The sequence below is a fragment of the Aulonocara sp. 'chitande type north' Nkhata Bay genome, linkage group LG15 (genome assembly GCF_057382095.1).
Source record: "Aulonocara sp. 'chitande type north' Nkhata Bay isolate Kocher_YH1m ecotype deep benthic linkage group LG15, A_spYH_male_GT1.1, whole genome shotgun sequence".
In the NCBI taxonomy this organism is placed as follows: domain Eukaryota; kingdom Metazoa; phylum Chordata; class Actinopteri; order Cichliformes; family Cichlidae; genus Aulonocara; species Aulonocara sp. 'chitande type north' Nkhata Bay.
In genome coordinates, this window is record NC_141358.1 from 28,035,932 (window position 1) to 28,057,300 (window position 21,369).

Consider the following 21,369-nt stretch of genomic DNA (forward strand, 5'->3'; position numbering starts at 1 on the left):
TTAGACGGCTTCAGGTGTGACACTATGGGGTGAGGGAAATAGGAAGTGGCGTGCTGACCTTGGTGAGGCCAGTGCAGAAGCGGGTGAACACCTCCCTCATGTTTCCTCCTTTCTGCATGCTGATGACACGCAGATGATCCTCCTCGTTCACCCAAACCAGGAATGTCTTATTGTCATTGTGCCTGCAGGTGAGTAAGGGGTTATTCTTCCATCCTTGAAAACTGCTTCTTTCACTCCAATTCTCAAAAAGCCTGGTGCAGATCCCAATAATTTTGATAATCTCTGCCCTGTATCAAACCTCACCTTTATTTTGAAAATCCTTGAGAAAGTTGTTGCCTTCCAGCTTCACTCATACCTCAATGACCATAATCTCTATGAAAAATTTCAGTCTGGTTTCTGCCCAAATCATGATACAGAAACGGCTTTGTTAAGGATTACTAATGACCTTCTGATGGCAGCTGACTCTGGTCTTTTAACCATCCTCATCCTTCTCGATCTTAGTCCGGCATTTGACACCGTTTCTCATAATATCCTCCTGAGCATAATTAGCATCCATTGGCATTAGTCACACCTCACTTGCCTGGTGCATCATATCTCTCAGTTTATCCAATTTAAATCACACTCTTCAAGTTTCTTTCCTGTTTCTGCTGGTGTGCCCCAGGATTCAGTATTAGGGCCCTTTTTCATTATCTACATGCTCTCTCTTGGCCAAATATTCCGAAAATATAATATCAATTTTCATTGTTATGCTGATGACACCCAGCTCTACATTTCCTCCAAACCTAATTCATCCCTTCCACCTAACTCGCTCTCGAACTGGAGATCAGATCATGGTTCTCCTTCAATTATCTCAAACTTAACAGTAATAAAACATAAGTTTTACTTGTTGGTAAAGCATCTATCTTAACCAAATCTCACACAGTTTCTCCATTAATATTGAAAATTCCCCCATCCTTCCTTCCCCACAGGTAAAAAGTTTGGGTTTCATACTCGACAGTACTCTCTCATTTCAGTCTCACATTAATTACATAACCTGGTCTGCATACTTTCACTTACATAACATTAATTGACTTCATCCCTTACTCCCCATGCGGATGCCATCCTTGTCCGTAGTCTTATTACTTCCCAGGTCAATTATTCCAACTCCCTTTTATTTGGTCTCCCCAACAAGTCCCTCCATAAACTTCAACTTTTTCAGAATACTCCAGCTCCAGGTCATAACTCATACTCCCATATTACCCCAATTCTTTAACAGCTTCACTGGTTGCCCAGGATAAATTTCAAAATCTTAGTTCTCACGTTTAAGTTTATTTATAACCTTGCCCCTCCTTATTTCTGTGATCTGCTTCATATCACCACTGTGCTGGTGTAGTTCTTCTTCCCAGCAGCAAGAGTCGCTACAGTTCTTTCATGCCAAGATTTGTTTGTTATTAGCTGTAGAGTTAGTAATGCAGCACACTTTGAGAAAAGACTGACTCAGCATGTTGTTCAGATAAACATCTGCATCCATCCTCTTCGTTGTTTTACAGAAAGCATCGCTTGTGAGTATTTAAGTTGAACAAGAGTTAATGCAACTATATTTGCTATTATTTATGCACTTTTATGGTTAAAGGTGTACTGTATTCAGATTTACTTTCTTTCCAATGTTAGCTAGTTTAGCCAACTGATTTGCATTATCGTGTGAATATATAGACTGAATATTGCTTATTCCTTCTGTTTGTAGTTTCACTCTGTTGATAATTGAAGGCAGCGACAATAAAAGGGACGATACACCTGTCAGTTGTCGAGGAGTTTATCTACCTGCATAACTGTATCCAGTGTAGCAGTGAGGGCAGAATAACCACTGTTTCCCGCTCTCTGACATCTTCATCTGCCACTCATCTTGTTGTTCCTTCTGCTCGCCTTATCACTATGGGGCACAGAGCTTTCAGTCACTCTGCTCCTCGGCTCTGGAACTCACTTCCTTCAGCCTTCAGAAATATAGATTCCCTTCCCTTATTTAAGTCACAACTCAAAACCTACTTGTTTAAACTGGCTTACTCGCTTTAATACAGATTTTACTTGCTGTCAAATGTTGTTGTTTTTTTTGTTTGTTTTTATTTGTTGTTTTTTGTAATTTAATTTATTAGAATCTATTTGAATCTACTGTTTTATTGGTAACTTTCTCTTTGACCTTGGGTTTTAGAAAGGCGCCCTCAAATAAAATGTATTATTATTATTTTTTTTTTAATTTTATTATTATAATGACAGGAAGTCCAAAGGCCAATGGGAAGTTGGCTTCAAGTTTTCTACACGTCTTGCCAAAACAAAAGCTTTTCTCTTGGAAACATCATGATTTAATTTCATTTTAACTCAGAGTCTCATCTTGGAATGATTTGGAATGTAACTCACAGAACCTGTCGACTTGGATGAGATTGCAGGAAGTGCACAATGCTGACTCGTTTTACGACTTTAAGTCTCTGAAGCCACTTTGGCATCGTTTAAAACCAGAGTTGGCAAAAGTACATTCTGTACTTAAGTAGAAGTATAGATACTTGTTCAATTCAATTCAATTCAGTTTTATTTATACAGCACCAAATCACAACAGTTGCCTCAAGGTGCTTTATATTGTAAGGTAGACCCTACAAAAATACATACAGAGACAAACCCAACAATCTTATGACCCCCTATGAGCAAGCACTTTGGCGGCAGTGGGAAGGAAAAACTTCCTTTTAGCATGAAGAAACCTCTGGCAGAACCAGGCTGAGGGAGGGGCAGCTATCTGCCGTGACCGGTTGGGGTGAGAGAAGGAAAGCAGGATAAAAGACATGCTGTGAAAGAGAGCCAGAGATTAATAATGACTAATAATTAATTGCAGAGTGTGAACTGAAGAAGACTGAAGAAGAAATACTCAATGCATCATGGGAATCCCCCAGCAGCCTACGTCTATTGCAACATAACTAAGGGAGGATTCAGGGTCACCTGATCCAGCCCTAACTATATGCTTTAGCAAAAAGGAAAGTTTTAAGCCTAATCTTAAAAGTAGAGATAGTCTATGTCTCTTGAATCTAATCTGGAAGCTGGTTCCACAGAAGAGGGGCCTGAAAACTGGAGGCTATGCCTCCCGGTCTACTTTTAAATACTCTAGGAACAACAAATAAGCCTGCAGTGTGAGAGCAAAGTGCTCTAATGGGGTGATATGGTACTATAAGGTCATTAAGATAAGATGGGGCCTGATTATTCAAGACCTTTTATGCAAGGAGCATGATTTTAAATCCAATTCTGGATTTAAGAGGGAGCCAATGAAGGGAAGCCAAAACAGGAGAAATATGCTCTCTCTTTCTAGTCCTTGTCAGTACTCTTGCTGCAGCATTTTGGATTAACTGAAGGCTTTTCAGGGTTTTTAGGACATCCTGATAATAATGAATTACAGTAGTCCAGCCTGGAAGTAATAAATGCATGAACTAGTTTTTCAGCGTCACTCTGAGACAGGATATTTCTAATTTTAGAGATATTTCGCAAATGGAAGAAAGCAGTCTTACATATTTGTTTAATATGTGCATTGAAGGACATGTCCTGGTCAAAGATTACTACAATGACAAGGTAATGAATACAGAGTAAGAATCTGGTTAGATACCATATTTCTAAGATTTTCAAGGCCATATATAATAACCTCAGTTTTATCTGAATTTAGAAGTAGAAAGTTAGAGGCCATCAAGGTCTTAACATTCCTGTAGTTTAACTAATTGGTGTGTGTTATCTGGCTTCATAGATAGATAAAGTTGGGTGTCATCTGCATAGCAGTGAAAATGTATGCTATGCTTTCTGATGATACAGCCTAGCACTGAACCCTGTGGAACTCCATAATTGACCATTTACACGAACAAATTGAAGTTTATTAGATAGATATAATACAAACCACTGCAAACCAGCGCAGTACCTGTAATACCTACAGCATGGTCGACAGTATCGAACGCTGCACTGAGGTCTAGCAGGACAAGCACAGAGATGAGTCCACTGTCAGAGGCCATAAGAAGATCATTTGTAAACTTCACTAAAGCTGTTTCTGTGCTGTGATGAGCTCTGAAACCTGACTGAAACTCTTCGAATAAGCCATTCCTCTGCAGATGATCAAGTAGCTGTTTGACAACTACTCTTTCAAGAATTTTTTATATGAAAGGAAGGTTGGAGATTGGCCTATAATTAGCTAAGACAGCTGGGTCTAGAGATGGCGTTTTAAGTAAAGGTTTAAATACTGCCAGCTTGAAGGCCTGTGGTACATAGCCGATTATTAGGGATAGCTTGATCATATTTAATATTGAAGCATTAATTAATGGCAGGACTTCTTTGAGCAGGCTTGGGGTCTAAAAGGACACATTGATGGTTTTGAGGAAGTAATTACTGAAGTTAACTCGGAAAGAACAATTAGAGAAAAAGGCTCTAAATGAATATCAATGGTACTGTACGGTAGCTGTAGATAATGTTACATCTGTGAGATGATTATGAGTAATTTTTTCTCTAATGGCTAAAATTTTATTTGTGAAGAAGTTCATGAAGTCATTACTAGTTAACGTTAAAGGAATGGTTGTCACAAACAAGGATGCGGTGGACTCAAAAGCAGACTCAATTACTCGAACTATGTATAATTTATTAGAAGGAACAAAAACGTGAACAGAACTGGGTTTAACAGAAACCATTCGCAGAAACTAAGGGAAATCCGTGGGCGGGGAAACAGGCGTAGAGCACAGGGAGAACTCGAACGGGAACTTTCTGTAAACACAGGAGAAGGGTGTTACTGAGTGACAAACGAGTAAGGGACAGAGGTATGGAGTGCCAGTGGATAGTCTTGGGCTTACTTGGAGACCCTGGTTATTAAGCGGGGGAAAAGGCTGCCATGGGAGCATTCCAGAGAGGATCGAGAGTGTGGAGAGTCCGGTCCAGATTCCAAGGAGGTGGAGAGTATGGACTGAAGGGCAGGCTGAGGAGAAGTTGTGTATGTGGTCCTTGGGTTCCGAGGAGACGGAAAAACAGGATGGAGACGGAACCAGCACTACTGGTGAGTGCGACGGGTGATGAATCACAGATGGTAGCAGGACGAACTGGCGAGGAGTGGCAGGCAGTGCTGGCTTAAAAACCCTCTAGGTGGAGCCCCGGAGATTGAAAACAGGTGATGAGCTGGCCAACTCCACCCCAAAGGACGGATGACAGGAACCTGGACCATGCCTGACCAGACACTCCCACAGCATATGACAGTACCTCCCCCTCAAGGGTCACCACCCGGCGACCCCCTGGACCGGGCCCTGCGAGGGGAGGAGCGAAACGCAGCAATCAGGGACGGGTCCAGAATGAGCGACCGAGGAACCCAAGAACGCTCCTCAGGCCCATACCCCTCCCAGTCCACCAGGTACTGGACACCACGACCGCGGCGAAGACGTGAGAGAATTATGGGCGTATTCCACCCAAGGCAACTGAGACGACCAGGCAGCCGGGTTCTGAGATGAGACGCAGCGAAGAGCGGATTCCAACTCCTGGTTCAAACGTTCAGTCTGGCCATTGGTCTGCGGATGGAAACCAGAACTCAAGTTGGCTTTGGCACCCAGGGCTGTACAGAAGGCCCTCCACACTCCGGAGACAAACTGAGGCCCCCTGTCAGACACAATTTCCGAGGGTATGCCATGAAGTCGGAATACATGGTCCATAAGGATCTGGGTGGTCTCAGCAGCCGTCGGCAGCTTGTCTAGGGCTACGAAATGAGCCGCTTTGGAAAACCGATCGACTATGGACAGAACCACCGTCTTCCCCGAAGAAGCCGGGAGGCCGGTAACAAAATCCAAGGCGATATGAGACCAAGGCCTATGCGGAGTACTAAGCGGTCGGAGTAAGCCAGACGGGGGCCGATTGGAGGACTTATTACGGGCACAAACAGAACAGGCAGCCACATAAGCCTTCACATCCTTGTCCATGGAACGCCACCAGAAATACCTCTTCAACAGAGCCGTGGTCCTACTCACTCCCGGGTGGCAAGTAAACCGGGCTGTATGGACCCAATGGATCACAGCCGACCGGGCGGCAGAGGGTACAAAACGCCGACCGGGTGGGCCAGTTCCTGGATCGGTGTCTTCTCGTAGTCCTTGGCGTATGGCCTCCTCCATATCCCAGGTGAGGGAGCCAATTCTGCAGGTGGAAGGGAGAATGAGCTCAGGGTCCCGGGAGTCCAAGTCCGAGGAGTACTGGCGAGACAGGGCATCGGGTTTAAGATTTCTGGAACCCGGGCGATAGGAAATGTCAAAATTAAATCGGGCAAAGAAAAGGGACAACCGAGCCTGGCGGGAGTTCAGTCTTTTAGCCGATCTGAGATAAGTCAGATTCTTGTGATCTGTCCAGATGATAAACGGATGTTCCGTCCCCTCCAGCCAGTGGCGCCACTCCTCCAAAGCCAAATTAATGGCCAGGAGCTCCCTATCCCCAACGTCATAATTCCGTTCGGCAGGAGAAAGGCGCCGAGAAAAGTAGGCGCAGGGTTGGAGCTTGCCACGAGGACCAGAACGCTGAGACAGCACAGCCCCCACCCCCACGCTCGAAGCATCAACCTCCACCACGAACTGCTTACTTGTGTCAGGATGGACCAAAACAGGAGCCGAAGAAAAAAGCCGTTTGAGCGTGGCGAAGGCCGAGTGAGCCTCGGGAGACCAAACGAAGGGGACCCGGGAGAAAGTAAGGCGGGTGAGAGGCGCAGCCACCCGTCTGTAGTCCCTGACAAAGCGCCTGTAGAAATTCGCAAAGCCAAGGAACTGCTGCAGCTGTCTGCGTGAATCAGGAACGAGCCACTCCACCACTGCCTTAACCTTTACAGGGTCCGTCTTCACCTGCCCTTCCGCCAGTAGGTAGCCCAGAAATGAGATAGATGAGACGTGAAAGTCACACTTCTCGGCCTTCACATAAAGGAGTCTGCGCTGCGGGACTGTTTTGATCACGCGGACTGAGAAATGTTTCACGTGGCCGCCAGAGACATTGATGAATACACAGACTCAGTCTGTGGATTTATCAGGAAATGCGTGGAAGATGTCGTCCCATCCAGAACAGTCAAATCCTTCCCAAATCAAAAACCCTGGATTAACGGAGATGTTCGCGCGGCACGGAACACCGCCTTTGCCTCCGCGAACACATCGGACTACAAACACGCACATTACCAACTCCGGAAGACGATCAAAGCAGCCAAACGTGAGTACAGGGACAGGGTGGAGCAACAGTTTGACAACCCTCGGAGTATGTGGCAGGGACTAAACACGATCACAGACTTTAGAGGGAAAACCAGGACACCGCAGACCACGGCCTCTCTGTGTGAGGATCTAAACGTATTCTACGCTAGATTCGACACAGCGAACACCATGAGACCGGACAGTGTGCGCACCGCGGATGACGTCAGTGCGCACACTGTGTCTGAGGAGGATGTGCGGAAGTGCTTCAGGAAGGTGAACGCACGCAAAGCTACTGGTCCGGACGGGATTCCCGGCCGCGTCCTCAGGTCACGCGCGGCTCAGCTGGCTGGAGTGTTCACGCACATCTTCAACCTTTCCCTCTCTCTGTCTGTAGTCCCAGCCTGCTTCAAAATGGCCACCATCGTCCCTGTACCCAAATCCTCCACCATCTCCTCATTGAACGACTGGCGACCTGTAGCCCTGACCCCCATCGTAAGCAAATGCTTCGAGAAGCTGGTCAGGGACTTCATCTGCTCTGCACTACCCGACTCACTGGACCCTCTACAGTTTGCATACCGCCACAACAGGTCCACTGATGATGCCATAGCCCTGACACTACACACTGCCCTGTCACACCTGGAGAAGAGAGACACGTATGTGAGGATGCTGTTTGTAGATTACAGCTCAGCATTCAATACCATCGTTCCCTCGAAGCTGGACAGGAAACTGCAGGATCTAGGACTGAGCAGCTCCCTCTGCAGCTGGATCCTTAGCTTCCTGTCTGACAGACGCCAGGTGGTCAGACTGGGCAGCATCACCTCATCCCCCATCACACTGAACACTGGTGCTCCACAGGGGTGTGTACTGAGCCCTCTCCTGTACTCACTCTACACCTACGACTGCACAGCCACTAACAGCTCCAACATCATTGTGAAGTTTGCGGACGACACTACAGTGGTGGGTCTTATCACCAACGGTGATGAGACGGCTTACAGGGAGGAGGTCAGCGCCCTGACCCACTGGTGTCAAGACAACCATCTCACCCTCAACGTCGCAAAGACAAAGGAGTTGATAGTGGACTTCCGGAGGTGCAGAGAAGTACACACCCCCATCACCATCAACGGCGCTGCTGTGGAGAAAGTGAGCAGCTTCCGGTTCCTTGGAGTACATCTGGCTGAGGATCTTACGTGGTCAGTACACACAAACAAAACAGTGAAGAAGGCGCAGCAGCGCCTCTTCTTTCTCAGGAGACTGAAAAGATTCGGCATGAGCCCCCGCATCCTCAGGACCTTCTATCACTGTGCCATTGAGAGCATCCTCACTGGATGCATCACCACCTGGTATGGCAACAGCACCGCCTACAACTGCAAAGCTCTCCAGCGAGTAGTGCGGTGCTCTGAACGGATAATTGGAGGTGAACTTCCCTCCCTCCAAGACATCTACAGGAAGCGGTGCCTGAGGAAAGCGGGGAGGATCATCAAGGACTCCAGTCACCCCAGCCATAAACTGTTCAGACTGCTTCCATCAGGAAGGAGGTTCTGCAGCATCCGGTCCCGTACCAGCAGACTGAGAGACAGCTTTTTCCATCAGGCCATCAGACTGCTGAACACGTCATAGACACCTCAGCTTCACTACTGGAACTTCAACATTATGCACTCCACACTGTATACAAATGCCACTTGTTTTGCACATATTCAACTCTGTATATTTTATATATTTTATTATTATTATTATTTATTTATTTTTTTTACTATTTAATTTGTAAAAATGTGTGTACACACACACACACACACACACACACACACACACACACACACACACACACACACACACACACACACACACACGAAAATATTTAGTATACACATCCAGAAATGCATACACTATTATATATTGTACATATATTTATTAGTTTCAGGTTGGCCATTCTTGTATTTTGCTCGTTTGTGTTGTTGTGTTTGCACATCTCTGTTGCTTGTGGGGCTCGCACACAAGAATTTCACTCGCATGTGCTGTGCCAGTGTGCCTGCACATGTGATGTGACAATAAAAGTGATTTGATTTGATTGGATTGATTTGATTAAAGGCGGTTCTCCAACAGTCGCTGCAGCACACTCCGGACATGCACCTGATGCTCCTCGAGGGATCGAGAAAAGATCAAAATATCATCCAGGTAAACAAACACGAAAACATTCAGGAAATCCCGGAGCACGTCATTCACTAGTGCCTGGAAGACTGCAGGGGCATTGGTGAGGCCAAACGGCATTACCAGGTATTCAAAATGCCCCAGAGGAGTGTTAAAAGCAGTCTTCCACTCGTCATCCTCCCTTATGCGGACAAGGTGGTATGCGTTCCTCAAGTCCAGCTTGGAGAAGACAGTGGCACCGCGGAGGGGTTCGAAAGCAGAGTTGATCAAAGGTAGGGGATACTTGTTCTTAATTGTGATCGCATTAAGTCCCCTGTAATCGATGCACGGCCGGAGCGATGAATCCTTCTTAGACACAAAAAAGAAACCGGCGGCCACCGGTGAGGAAGAAGGACGAATGAGACCGGCTGCTAGCGAGTCCTGGATGTACTTCTCCATAGCCCCCCTCTCCGGACGGGACAGGTTATAAAGACGGCTGGAGGGCAAAGGAGCACCAGGGAGAAGATCAATGGCACAATCATAAGGTCGATGAGGAGGCAGCGACTGAGCCCTGTCCTTACTGAACACCTCTCGTAGATCATGATATTCAGGAGGGACAGAGGTAAGGTCAGGGGGGGAGACAACCAATGGAGGAGAAACAGAAGCCCCCGAGGGCAAGGCTGACTTTAAACATGTGTGGATTGTGCTTCTGCAACCACGGAAAACCAAGGATCACTGGCACGTCAAGGGAAGAGGTGGTAAAAAAGAGTTATGTCCTCCTGATGGTTACCTGACGTGACTAACTTGACAGGTGATCATCGCGAATACCTCATTATTCAAAGCGGCGGCCGGGATTGGAGGCTCGAGCTGAATGAGGGGCAAATTCAATGATTTAGCAACCGCAGCGTCTATCAAATTTTGCTCTGACCCGGAGTCAACGAGAGCACGAAAAGAATGAGCCTTAGTACCGGACATCAACGAAACCGAAAGCAAAAAACGGGGTTTATCACTCTTAAAAACATTGCCCACCCGTAACCCCGGACTTACCGGCGGGCCACGCCTTTTGGCCGGACCGGGCAAACAGTGAGGCGATGGCCGCTTCCTCCGCAGTAGAAGCACTCTCCGGCTCGGAAACGCCGCTCCCGCTCCTCAGGAGTGAGCCGAGCGCGGCCGATCTGCATAGGCTCAGGGGAAGGAGAGCGAGGACGGACGGATGTCGTCACCGGAAGCGACGGGGGTAACGCCGAAACGGCCACGGGTCGAAACAGAGACGGAGAGGGCTTGGACCGCCTCTCAGCGTCTCTTTCCCTCAGTCGACTATCGATCCTGAGAGCGAGAGAGGCGAGCGCTTCGAACGTGGCCAGCTCGTCGTGCACAGCCAGCTGATCCTTCATCTGTTCGGAAAGGGACGCTAGGAAAATTCCCCCGCAGCGCGGCGTCTGGCCAACCCGCTTCCACAGCAGCAGTGCGGAACTCAATCGTGTATTCTGCAACGCTGCGTTTTCCCTGACGGAGTCCCAACAGCCTCTTAGCCGCAGTACCCTCAGAGATCGGGTGAGCGAACGTAGCCTTGAATTCCTTGAGGAAGTCCTCATAGGAACACGAGGCAATCGGAGGGGAGGGGAAGAGATGCCCCGATAAGCTGATTCTATCGCAGGATGCGCAACGGCGGGCGCAGGCAACGGTCCCGGCTGGCTGGGGAGAACGGGTGGATTAGACTCCCTGAGTTCCGAAAACCGGGTAAGTAACTCTTCCTGTTTTTCACTGATAGCATTACATTGGTCCATTAAGGACGTCAAGGTCTGTTCATGCCGTCCTAACATGTTTATTTATGGCGGCGCGAATTGGGTCCGCTGAGTCCATTAGTGGCCAGTTCGTTCTGTCACAAACAAGGATGCGGTGGACTCAAAAGCAGACTCAATTACTCGAACTATGTATAATTTATTAGAAGGAACAAAAACGTGAACAGAACTGGGTTTAACAGAAACCATTCGCAGAAACTAAGGGAAATCCGTGGGCGGGGAAACAGGCGTAGAGCACAGGGAGAACTCGAACGGGAACTTTCTGTAAACACAGGAGAAGGGTGTTACTGAGTGACAAACGAGTAAGGGACAGAGGTATGGAGTGCCAGTGGATAGTCTTGGGCTTACTTGGAGACCCTGGTTATTAAGCGGGGGAAAAGGCTGCCATGGGAGCATTCCAGAGAGGATCGAGAGTGTGGAGAGTCCGGTCCAGATTCCAAGGAGGTGGAGAGTATGGACTGAAGGGCAGGCTGAGGAGAAGTTGTGTATGTGGTCCTTGGGTTCCGAGGAGACGGAAAAACAGGATGGAGACGGAACCAGCACTACTGGTGAGTGCGACGGGTGATGAATCACAGATGGTAGCAGGACGAACTGGCGAGGAGTGGCAGGCAGTGCTGGCTTAAAAACCCTCTAGGTGGAGCCCCGGAGATTGAAAACAGGTGATGAGCTGGCCAACTCCACCCCAAAGGACGGATGACAGGAACCTTGACCATGCCTGACCAGACACTCCCACAGCATATGACAATGGTTGGCTTAACAGTGCTCTGACTTTTTTTCAGCCTGGCTACAGTGCTGAAGAGAAACCTAAGGTTGTTCTTATTTTCTTCAATCAGTGATGACCAGATGTTCTAGCTTTACGGAGGGCTTTCTTATAAAGCAATAAACTATTTCTCCAGGCTAAATGATGATCTTGTAAATTTGTGACATGCCATTTCCTCTCCATCTTACAAGTTATCTGCTTTAGGCTATGTGTTTGAGAATTACACCAGGGAGTCAAGTATTTCTAATTTGAGACCATATTTTTCACAGGAGCAACAGTATCTATTGTCATACGTTGTGAGAAGGTAAAATTATTAACAAGATAATCAACCTCTATTTGAGCAGCGTTCAGGTAGCTGCTCTGCTCTGTGTTGGTACAGGTCATTGAAGATGATAACAGTGGGTGGATTATATTCTCAAACTTAGTTACAGCACTTTCAGAAAGACATCTACTGTGATGAAGTCTACTCTCCAATGCTGTGTAATCAATTATTGTAAATTTAAATGTTATCAGGAAATGATAAGAGGAGAGAGGATTTTCAGGAAACACTGCTCAATGTTCAGTTTATATGCCATATGTTAAAACAAGATCTAGGGTGTGACTAAAGTGGTGGTTGGATTCTTTGAAATGAAATGAAGCCGTCTACAGGGGTGGATGTGGTGGTTGGGTGGATGTTCAGTGAGCTTGACACTACGACCAAGGACTGCTGCGATTCTTTATTCCATGAGCAAACTGATGTTTATTCCTTATTTCTGGTCATTTTTTTTTTTTATTAATCTTTCCAACTTTTACCTCTATTCAATCAGACTCACCTTTTTTTATTACACCTACATCTGTTTTTATGAATGTATGAATCTTCCATTCTGAGTCAGTATTTTTTGTTCTGAACTTTGACCTCAACTCGGTTTTTTTTTTATTCTGTCTCTCATTACAGTTATTTTTATACTGGTGTTTGTTCAGAAAAAGGACATATTTGAGACGCTCTAGCTCAAAGTTTATTCTCTCTCAGCATTTCTTCATTCTGTTAGAATCAGGTTAATTTAAATCAATTTCTGGCTTTGGAGTCATATTTTTCCAAACCAATACTTCATTATACCCCCCCACCCCTGCACCTCCACTTGTAGGGTTACATACTGACCAGATGCCACGGCCATCGGGCCAATCGCGGGCCATGCCGGACGCCAGCAGCAGCGGGGACACAGGCTTATCAAACAGGAAGTGGTCATCAATGAGTTGCTGCTGCTCCTCCTCGGTCATGTTCTTCAGAGCATAGTACTTCCCCTTCAGGTCTCCTTCCAAGGAGGCCAGAGCTGCAGCCACCACACAGTAGGTCAAAGGTCAGAGGTACACATAAACCCTACTTCAGGATGACAGGTGAGCAAACAGGAAGTGGTGTCAACTGAACTAGATAGAGCTGTTTCACAGAATCACTTTTAATGGGACAGGTATTGACTTTCAAAATAAAAGCAAATTAAAGGTTTAATTGTTTCACTAAAGGTGACCAGGAAGTTTCACCCCCCTTTAGATTTCACCCCCTTTTAGATATCAAATCATATGAAGTTTCCTGCCAGCATCTCTCATTAATTACATTTTATTTTTACCCATCATACCTGAACGTTACCTATAAAAAAGTCACCTTTACTCTGATGAGTGTCTTGACTTTCTACAGGAAAACAGAGTACCAGTTCCTCACACTTTGATGCAGAGATACCTGAGCAGCCTGAACTGTTTAGGTGGTCAGGAGTCGGCCTGACAGCTGAGGAAATCATACAGAGATCACATGATCATTCTGAGACCCGCATTTCTGTGGGTCTTAGAATGGCTCAGTTAAATGTCTCCTGGTTCCTGAGGTCTTTAAAAGCAGGTGTGGAACTAGCTCAGACAGCAGGGTGCAGCAGAATCTCAGGTCTGCCGGCTTTAACCGGTAGTCGCATTTGAATATGAAAGACAGGCTTTAAATGGCGAGCTGTCGGTCTCATTAGCAGTCTCAGCAGGACGGCTCTCAGCTCAGGGTTATGTAAGAGTTTGATCTGCTGCTGCGTTCACTGACACACTCGATGAGGCATCATGGGAAGTATCTAAATAAAGACTTATCCTCTTCAGCTGCAGACCCAGCTGAATGAAGCCCGACTGACGAGAGTTTGTACCTCACCTACCTCAGCAGGACCACAAGAAACTGCTGCATCAGACGGTCCCTAAATGCACCACCACAGTTTAAACTCAAAGTGAATTTAACAAACAATAAAAACCTGATTTAGAATCCGTTTGTTCTCATTTTACTCTAAAACTGACATCAGCATCAGTGTTCATAGCCTGTACTCACTACAGCCTGTACATCTATAGTTATAGAATATTCACAACATACTTCATACCGTGTACATTATAACATACCATAATAGACCCATTTCTGTAATATACTTACATATCTATATTATTGTTAATATATATTGTAATATATCTATATCACTAAAGCACTTCTGGATGGATGCAAACTGCATTTCGTTGCCTTGTACTTGATTAAGCCATGCAGGTCTAAGTACACGCGGCCGGTACAGTGAAACTGCGAATGTGATGAATTCTTAAAGTTGAATAAAGTTAAATTCTTCATGTGATGAAGTATTCAACTTTATTGTCATTGCACATGACAATAAAGTTGAATTCTATTCTAGTGTGATGGACGGTGCTCTGAAATGCTCAGACAGACGCTCCCTCTCTGAGTCTGACCTTTTTTTTACGTCCTTCCCAAAGCTGAACAAACAAAACAGGAAGTGTTGAGTTTCAGTCAGATGCTCGAGTCTGTAAATGCTGCATTTTAAATGAGTTAAAGGTCTGTTTCCGTTCGTTCTCCAGCTTTTTCCTCAGGTCAGTTACATAATGGCGCTAAACGCTGCAATATCTCCCGATGAATATGAAGCAGCATTTTTTTTTTTTTTTTTTTAATATAAAAACCTCGATCCTGAGCTCAAGTTTGTTAAAACAAAAAAAAAATAATAAAAAAAAAAAAAAAATATATAATATATATATATATATATATATATATATATATATATATATATATATATATATATATATATATATATATATATATATATATATATATATATTTTTTTTTTTTGTTTGTTTTGTTAAGTTCAGGTTTACACATGTAGTTCCCAATTTTAGATTAGTGTTAATTAAAAATCTTTGTTATTTGGAGCAGATCAGATCTCTAAAAAACACACTACAGTATGCTTCAGCATTTTTCTTTACATGAAGGTTTTAGTGACATTTTGGTTTAAGAAGGAGGGACAAACCTGAATTTTCAGGTCAGAAGGTCAGGCTCTGCTAGGAACATAACTTTGACTGAAGGACATACTTTAGCTTCAATGAGCGAAGAATGACAGTGATCTACAGTAGAAGTGCTGACAGTGAGGTATAATACAGCAGTCTGCAGGCAGGGGGCAGAGTGATGATGCTACAGTGGGGCAAAAAAGTATTTAGTCAGCCACCGATTGTGCAAGTTCCCCCACTTAAAATGATGACAGAGGTCAGTAATTTGCACCAGAGGTACACTTCAACTGTGAGAGACAGAATGTGAAAAAAAAAAAAAAAAAAAAAATCCATGAATTCACATGGTAGGATTTGTAAAGAATTTATTCGTAAATCAGGGTGGAAAATAAGTATTTGGTCACCTCAAACAAGGAAAATCTCTGGCTCTCACAGACCTGTAACGTCTTCTGTAAGAAGCTTTTCTGTCCCCCACTCGTTACCTGTATGAATGGCACCTGTTTGAACTCATCATCTGTATAAAAGACACCTGTCCACAGCCTCAAACAGTCAGACTCCAAAATCCGCCATGGCCAAGACCAAAGAGCTTTCGAAGGACACCAGGAAAAGTATTGTAGACCTGCACCAGACTGGGAAGAGTGAATCTACAATAGGCAAGCAGCTTGGTGTGAAAAAAATCAACTGTGGGAGCAATCATCAGAAAATGGAAGACATACAAGACCACTGATAATCTCCCACGATCTGGGGCTCCACGCAAGATCTCATCCCGTGAGGTCAAAATGATCATGAGAACGGTGAGTAAAGATCCCAGAACCACACGGGGGGACCTGGTGAATGACCTGCAGAGAGCTGGGACCAAAGTAACAAAGGTCACCATCAGTAACACACTACAACGGCAGGGAATCAAATCCCGCAGTGCCAGACGTGTTCCGCTGCTGAAGCCAGTGCATGTCCAGGCCCGTCTGAAGTTTGCCAGAGAGCACATGGATGATACAGCAGAGGATTGGGAGAATGTCATGTGGTCAGATGAAACCAAAGTAGAACTTTTTGGTATAAACTCAACTCGTCGTGTTTGGAGGAAGAAGAATACTGAGTTGCATCCCAAGAACACCATACCTACTGTGAAGCATGGGGGTGGAAACATCATGCTATGGGGCTGTTTTTCTGCCAAGGGGACAGGACGACTGATCCGTGTTAAGGACAGAGTGAATGGGGCCATGTATCGTGAGATTTTGGCCAAAACCTCCTTCCATCAGTGAGAACTTTGAAGATGAAACGAGGCTGGGTCTTCCAACATGACAATGATCCAAAACACACCGCCCGGGCAACAAAGGAGTGGCTCCGTAAGAAGCATTTGAAAGTCCTGGAGTGGCCTAGCCAGTCTCCAGACCTCAACCCCATAGAAAATCTGTGGCGGGAGTTGAAAGTCCGTGTTGCTCGGCGACAGCCCCAAAACATCACTGCTCTCGAGAAGATCTGCATGGAGGAATGGGCCAAAATACCAGCTACTGTGTGTGCAAACCTGGTAAAGACCTATAGTAAACGTTTGACCTCTGTTATTGCCAACAAAGGTTATGTTACAAAGTATTGAGTTGTATTTTTGTTATTGACCAAATACTTATTTTCCACCCTGATTTACGAATAAATTCTTTACAAATCCTACCATGTGGATTCATGGATTTTTTTTTTCACATTCTGTCTCTCACAGTTGAAGTGTACCTCTGGTGCAAATTACTGACCTCTGTCATCATTTTAAGTGGGGGAACTTGCACAGTCGGTGGCTGACTAAATACTTTTTTGCCCCACTGTACATGCGGCAGAAGATACAGGAAGTGACCTCGTACTTTCAATGGAGAGGTTCTCAATAGTGCGTCGCTCTCCACGGCTGCAGTGTGGCGGCAGACAGAAGCCACGAATGCTGCGTCCTGTGCGAACCCGAGAGCTGAGCACATAGTTTGGATCCAGATCATCTCCACCCTGAAACACAAAGGAGACACAAGAACAGGAGGGTCAGAGTCCATCAATGCCCACCCTTCAGAGGTCACCACCACCCTCAGCTGACACACCAAAACCAAATCATTGAGCCTTGCAGCCAATAAAGAGTTTAAGAGTCACTTGTTGTTGGGTAGGACTTCATGTCTGGGCTAAACACATCACATGCAAGAATTCAGTACCCTAGTGAATAATCAGTTCTGTGGAAAATAGCATCACCAATGCTCAAAGATCTCAGACTCCTGTGTGCTGATGGCCCAGGTTGGTAGTTTTACCTGTGATGAGCTCAGGGAGCAGCTGCCTCATCTGCATGCTGAAACAGACTGATTCCAGACCTGATGTTAAACCTTTCAGCAACTCACAGGTTTGAATTTAGGTTATTACTGCCTGACAGTTTAATGCCAATAAAGCTGCAGCTGAAAGAATAAAACTGTCTCCAGAGCTCTGTCCTGCTGATGGGCAGTGATGCTGAGGCTGTGATTTTCAGTCTGAATTGGATTTTAAATTCCTCAGAATTATGCAGCCCTACACCTGTCCATGTTAGTGATTATGAATCTGCTGCGAACTCCGACAATTTCATGTGGACACAAAGTTTTGACAATGCTGTGATTGGTTTTTGGCGTGAATCCTTTCGTGTTTGGTTTGTCTGTTTGAAATAGCTCCAGGACAGCTCTGAGATTAGAGCATTACATCTGAATGAGCATGTCTTCTGTAACAGGTGTGTTCACCTGTCCTTGACATTAAGTGTATGTACCGTAATGATTGTATTTAAATCGGTTTGTCCTGAATGTTTTTTCCGCTTGAGGCTCTGGTCATGAATTCCATAAATAATGAGATGTGTTTGAACTGGCTTCAGGTGAGTTGATCGTTTACCTGGAGGTTGTCAGGGTTCAGGTCCGTCTTGTGTTTGTCTGTTGGTTTGTATCCTCCATGGCGGTCTTCGATCACTGGATCCATCAGGTCTTTAAACACTTCATACGTCTCCTCGTCTCCAGCCACACAGCCCACAGTCATGATAAACGGATGACCTGTAAGGGGAAAGGATGGACAGTCACTTCCCCTTGTCACAGCCAACATCTATGGGCCTTAAAATGACTTTTTTTGACTTCAGAGAGAAAACCTAAACATGACGGAGTGTGCCAATGGGTTTGTTTGGTCTGTTTCACAATTTCCTTGTAGGATAGTGTGTTATGGTCTTTAACGCACTAAGAGGAGCTAAATGAACTAAGGAGGATTAGAAGAGGAGGATCAGGTGGTTGGACTGAAGGTCAATACTATGTGGGTATTGGGTGGGAATTATAGACCAAAAATTACCTTGATCTAATGAGTCTATCCAATTAAAGAGTTTATTATTAACAGAATCTCTCAATGTGAAGGTGACAAACACGCAAAGTTACATGTCTGGTGAAGGCTTAACTGGCTTATGTAAGAGCCAGACCAGCATCGGATAGAGGCTTGGTTCCTATTCTGAAGGTTATTGGACTAGGCTGAAGTTGTCTTACTTTGAGGAAGAGTTACTTGGACAAGGAGGTGGATCAAGGGTCTTAAGGATGTTTTGGAGAAATGGAACATGGTACAAGTGTCCAAGGGTGGAGTTGTTTAGTTGTTTAGTTGTTTATTTGGTCAGGTTTTTAGGGAGGTGTTAACATATATGCCAAATCAGTCGCCTTGGCACAATTAGCTGGTCTGGAGGAGATTTGTCTTATTTTGAGAGGAATTACCAGCACCTTGGTAAGGGGCTGTTTAAGGAGGAGGATGGTGCTTTGGGAATGGGGTACCTGGTTATTCTGAAGGTTGAATTGTGTTGGAAGAGAGGTACACAGTTTTTAGGGAGCCATTTATGTGTGACCGTTTGATGAAGGAGTGTCTACCTGGCACTGATGATAAAGTTATCTGGTTTAGGACTTGTTACCTTTGTTTGAGTTCAAGAATAGAGTTTGAGCTCTTAATGCTGACTGTGGGAGGGGTTACCTGGGTTGTCAACGCCAGTCTGGATGACATCGTCCAGGGTGAATCCGCTGGGCGTCTCCTTGTCCCTCAGGTTGGCGTACATTTCGGACGTGAGCACCTTGGCCATGTGGTTGTTGTGCTGGCTGAGGTCGGGGTACTCCTGCTCCGCCGTGTACTTCAGCTTCAACTTGTTGTGGGTGTTTCCAAAAGGCATGATGACGTCCGGGCTGCTCGCCTGCCGCAAAGCCATCGGTTACAGTCAAAGTGTTCAATAACACAGCATTACAGCATCAAACAGTTTATGTATTTGCACGTTAATCTATCTCAGACACAGAAACCGATCGCTTACAGCACTTTCCTAAACAAGTTATTGCTAAATTTGTACTGACAATAAAACTTTTACACTAAAGTTCAGTCAGTAAAAGGAGGCTGGTCACAAAGATGAAGAAACTCAGGCATGCATTTGATAACTTCTGGAAGATTTCTGGATGTGATTTGAATTTTGAATATTCATGTATTCATGTACATGTTGCTGCTAGTAAAACATTGACTCAATGAAATACACTTGATTGTTTTTGATAGGAAAGGCCAATAAAGAGGCCCATTTTCTCCACAAACCTGGTCTGAGGGTGCTGGGTCAGACTCTTCCCACTGAGGCCACTTTTTGTGGGTTTTATGGTCATGTGATCACATTTATATTGATTCTTATGAAAACATCACAATTAAAATGGAAATGTGATGAACAAAAACATGCCTTTAATGCCTTTAAATGTGACACAGTTTACTGATCAATTAAAATGATTGCTCAAACTGCCTGAGCTCTGGTCAGTCGCTGATGAAGCAAAGTCAAATGGTGAAAAACTCAGATGCTGACTCTGCAAAAATCTTTGCGACATCAGATTTTTTTTCTGCAAACTTTTAGAAACGCCTCAAACCCTCCAATCAGGTTATAAATTATCAACAACCTGATTGGATTAAGGAGCTTCTGATCTTTACTGTAACTCTCACAATTGCAGTAAAAGTACTCTGTTACTTTCCATTGGCTGTATTTATGCAGAGTGCAGACAGGATCCTGGCTCGGTATGGTTCGCTCCGGTTCGCTCCAGATCATTAAGGCCGCGGTCACCTTCAGCTCCTCACTGCGCGCACAGAATCGACTAAATCGGACCGGTTCTGACTGGCTAGAACTCTGCAGGGCTGAGTGACGTCATCAGCTCCAAAAAGCCGTGAAAATGAGGCGGAGCATACGCGCACTGTTTGAAGGTTAGACTGCTTAATGTGCACAGGCAGAGCTGCAGTCTCCGGCTGCACCGGTTCCAGAGGAATTGTATGATATTTGGAGGCTGTTGTTGAAGCTGCGCGCGCACAGTAGCAGTCCTGCAGATGAATCAGCTGACCGTAAATACCACCACGGTAAAGAAGCTTTGTGCGCGCGGGCGATGCTGACTGCGCAACACCTGCACGCAGGACGGAGCGCAAGGTCGTTAGCGCGCGCTCACACACACAAAGACACACACACACAGTCTGCAGCAGCCTCCCCGTGCGTGTGTTTGTTTCTTTGTTCTTTGACCCTCCATCTCCTTCTGACCGCGCGCCCCTTCCGACTCGTTCCTCCTGCCCTGATGCACGGCTGTATGAATGTGCTCTGCTGTAATTAGTCGGCTCGGATGCTCATACCTGTGGTTCGGTGTGCGGGATGCGGCTCTGGAGCGGGTCCGTGCTGCTGCTGCGGATTAAAGCGGCTCGCAGCCTTTTATACTCGCCCCCAGATCCTCATTGGCTCCTATTTACAGTCCATTCATTCCATTGGGCACAGACCCGCCGAGGGTCACGTGGTTGTCTCTCACCCCCCCCCCCCCCCCCTCTCTCTCTCTCTCTCTCTTTCTCTTTGTCCCCATCCTGCTACAGTTCCTTTGAGCCAGGCCTGTCAGGACTCAGCAGGTGTGAGTTTAGCCCACCATCTTTCATGTGTATATGTGCGTCCCCCAAACGCACGTTCTCTTTTTGGTCTCCTTGTTTTTCACTCAGTGATCTGTCACTAGTTAGCTAACATAAACCAATGAAAGTCTCTTAGCAGAAAACGGCCAACAAACCCAGTGACGTCACGTTCTGTACTGTCACAAGATGGCGCTAAACCATTGTACATGTACAATGACAATAAAGAGCTATTCTATATTATTCTATTCTATCATCGTCATCATCATCACAACAGCATCATCATCTTCATCACATCATCATCACAATCATCACATTGACATCAACATCACCACCATAATCACATCATCATCATCACAAT

General features: G+C 45.4%; 2 protein-coding genes across 2 annotated transcripts in view; both read right to left on the reverse strand.

Annotated features, from left to right (window-relative positions):
- The window catches only part of LOC147313305 (creatine kinase B-type-like), a 21,550-nt gene extending 693 nt beyond the window's left edge, over positions 1 to 20,857 (reverse strand). Inside the window, exons 1-6 of the mRNA XM_086265348.1 lie at positions 20,751 to 20,857; positions 19,095 to 19,308; positions 17,997 to 18,151; positions 16,976 to 17,108; positions 13,003 to 13,174; positions 59 to 182 (exon numbers count right to left, since the gene is read on the reverse strand). Coding sequence (XP_086121474.1) covers positions 59 to 182; positions 13,003 to 13,174; positions 16,976 to 17,108; positions 17,997 to 18,151; positions 19,095 to 19,287 — 777 coding nt within the window. The 5' untranslated portion in view covers positions 19,288 to 19,308; positions 20,751 to 20,857. The remainder of the gene's footprint in view (positions 1 to 58; positions 183 to 13,002; positions 13,175 to 16,975; positions 17,109 to 17,996; positions 18,152 to 19,094; positions 19,309 to 20,750) is intronic.
- LOC147313306 (uncharacterized) lies at positions 95 to 12,979 on the reverse strand. Its single transcript, XM_086265358.1, has 2 exons — positions 11,453 to 12,979; positions 95 to 11,366 (listed from the first exon to the last, which is right to left on the reverse strand). The coding sequence occupies exon 2, from the start codon at positions 11,123 to 11,125 to the stop codon at positions 10,346 to 10,348; it is 780 nt and encodes a 259-aa protein (XP_086121484.1). The 5' UTR covers positions 11,126 to 11,366; positions 11,453 to 12,979; the 3' UTR covers positions 95 to 10,345.
- Positions 20,858 to 21,369: the final 512 nt, after the last annotated feature.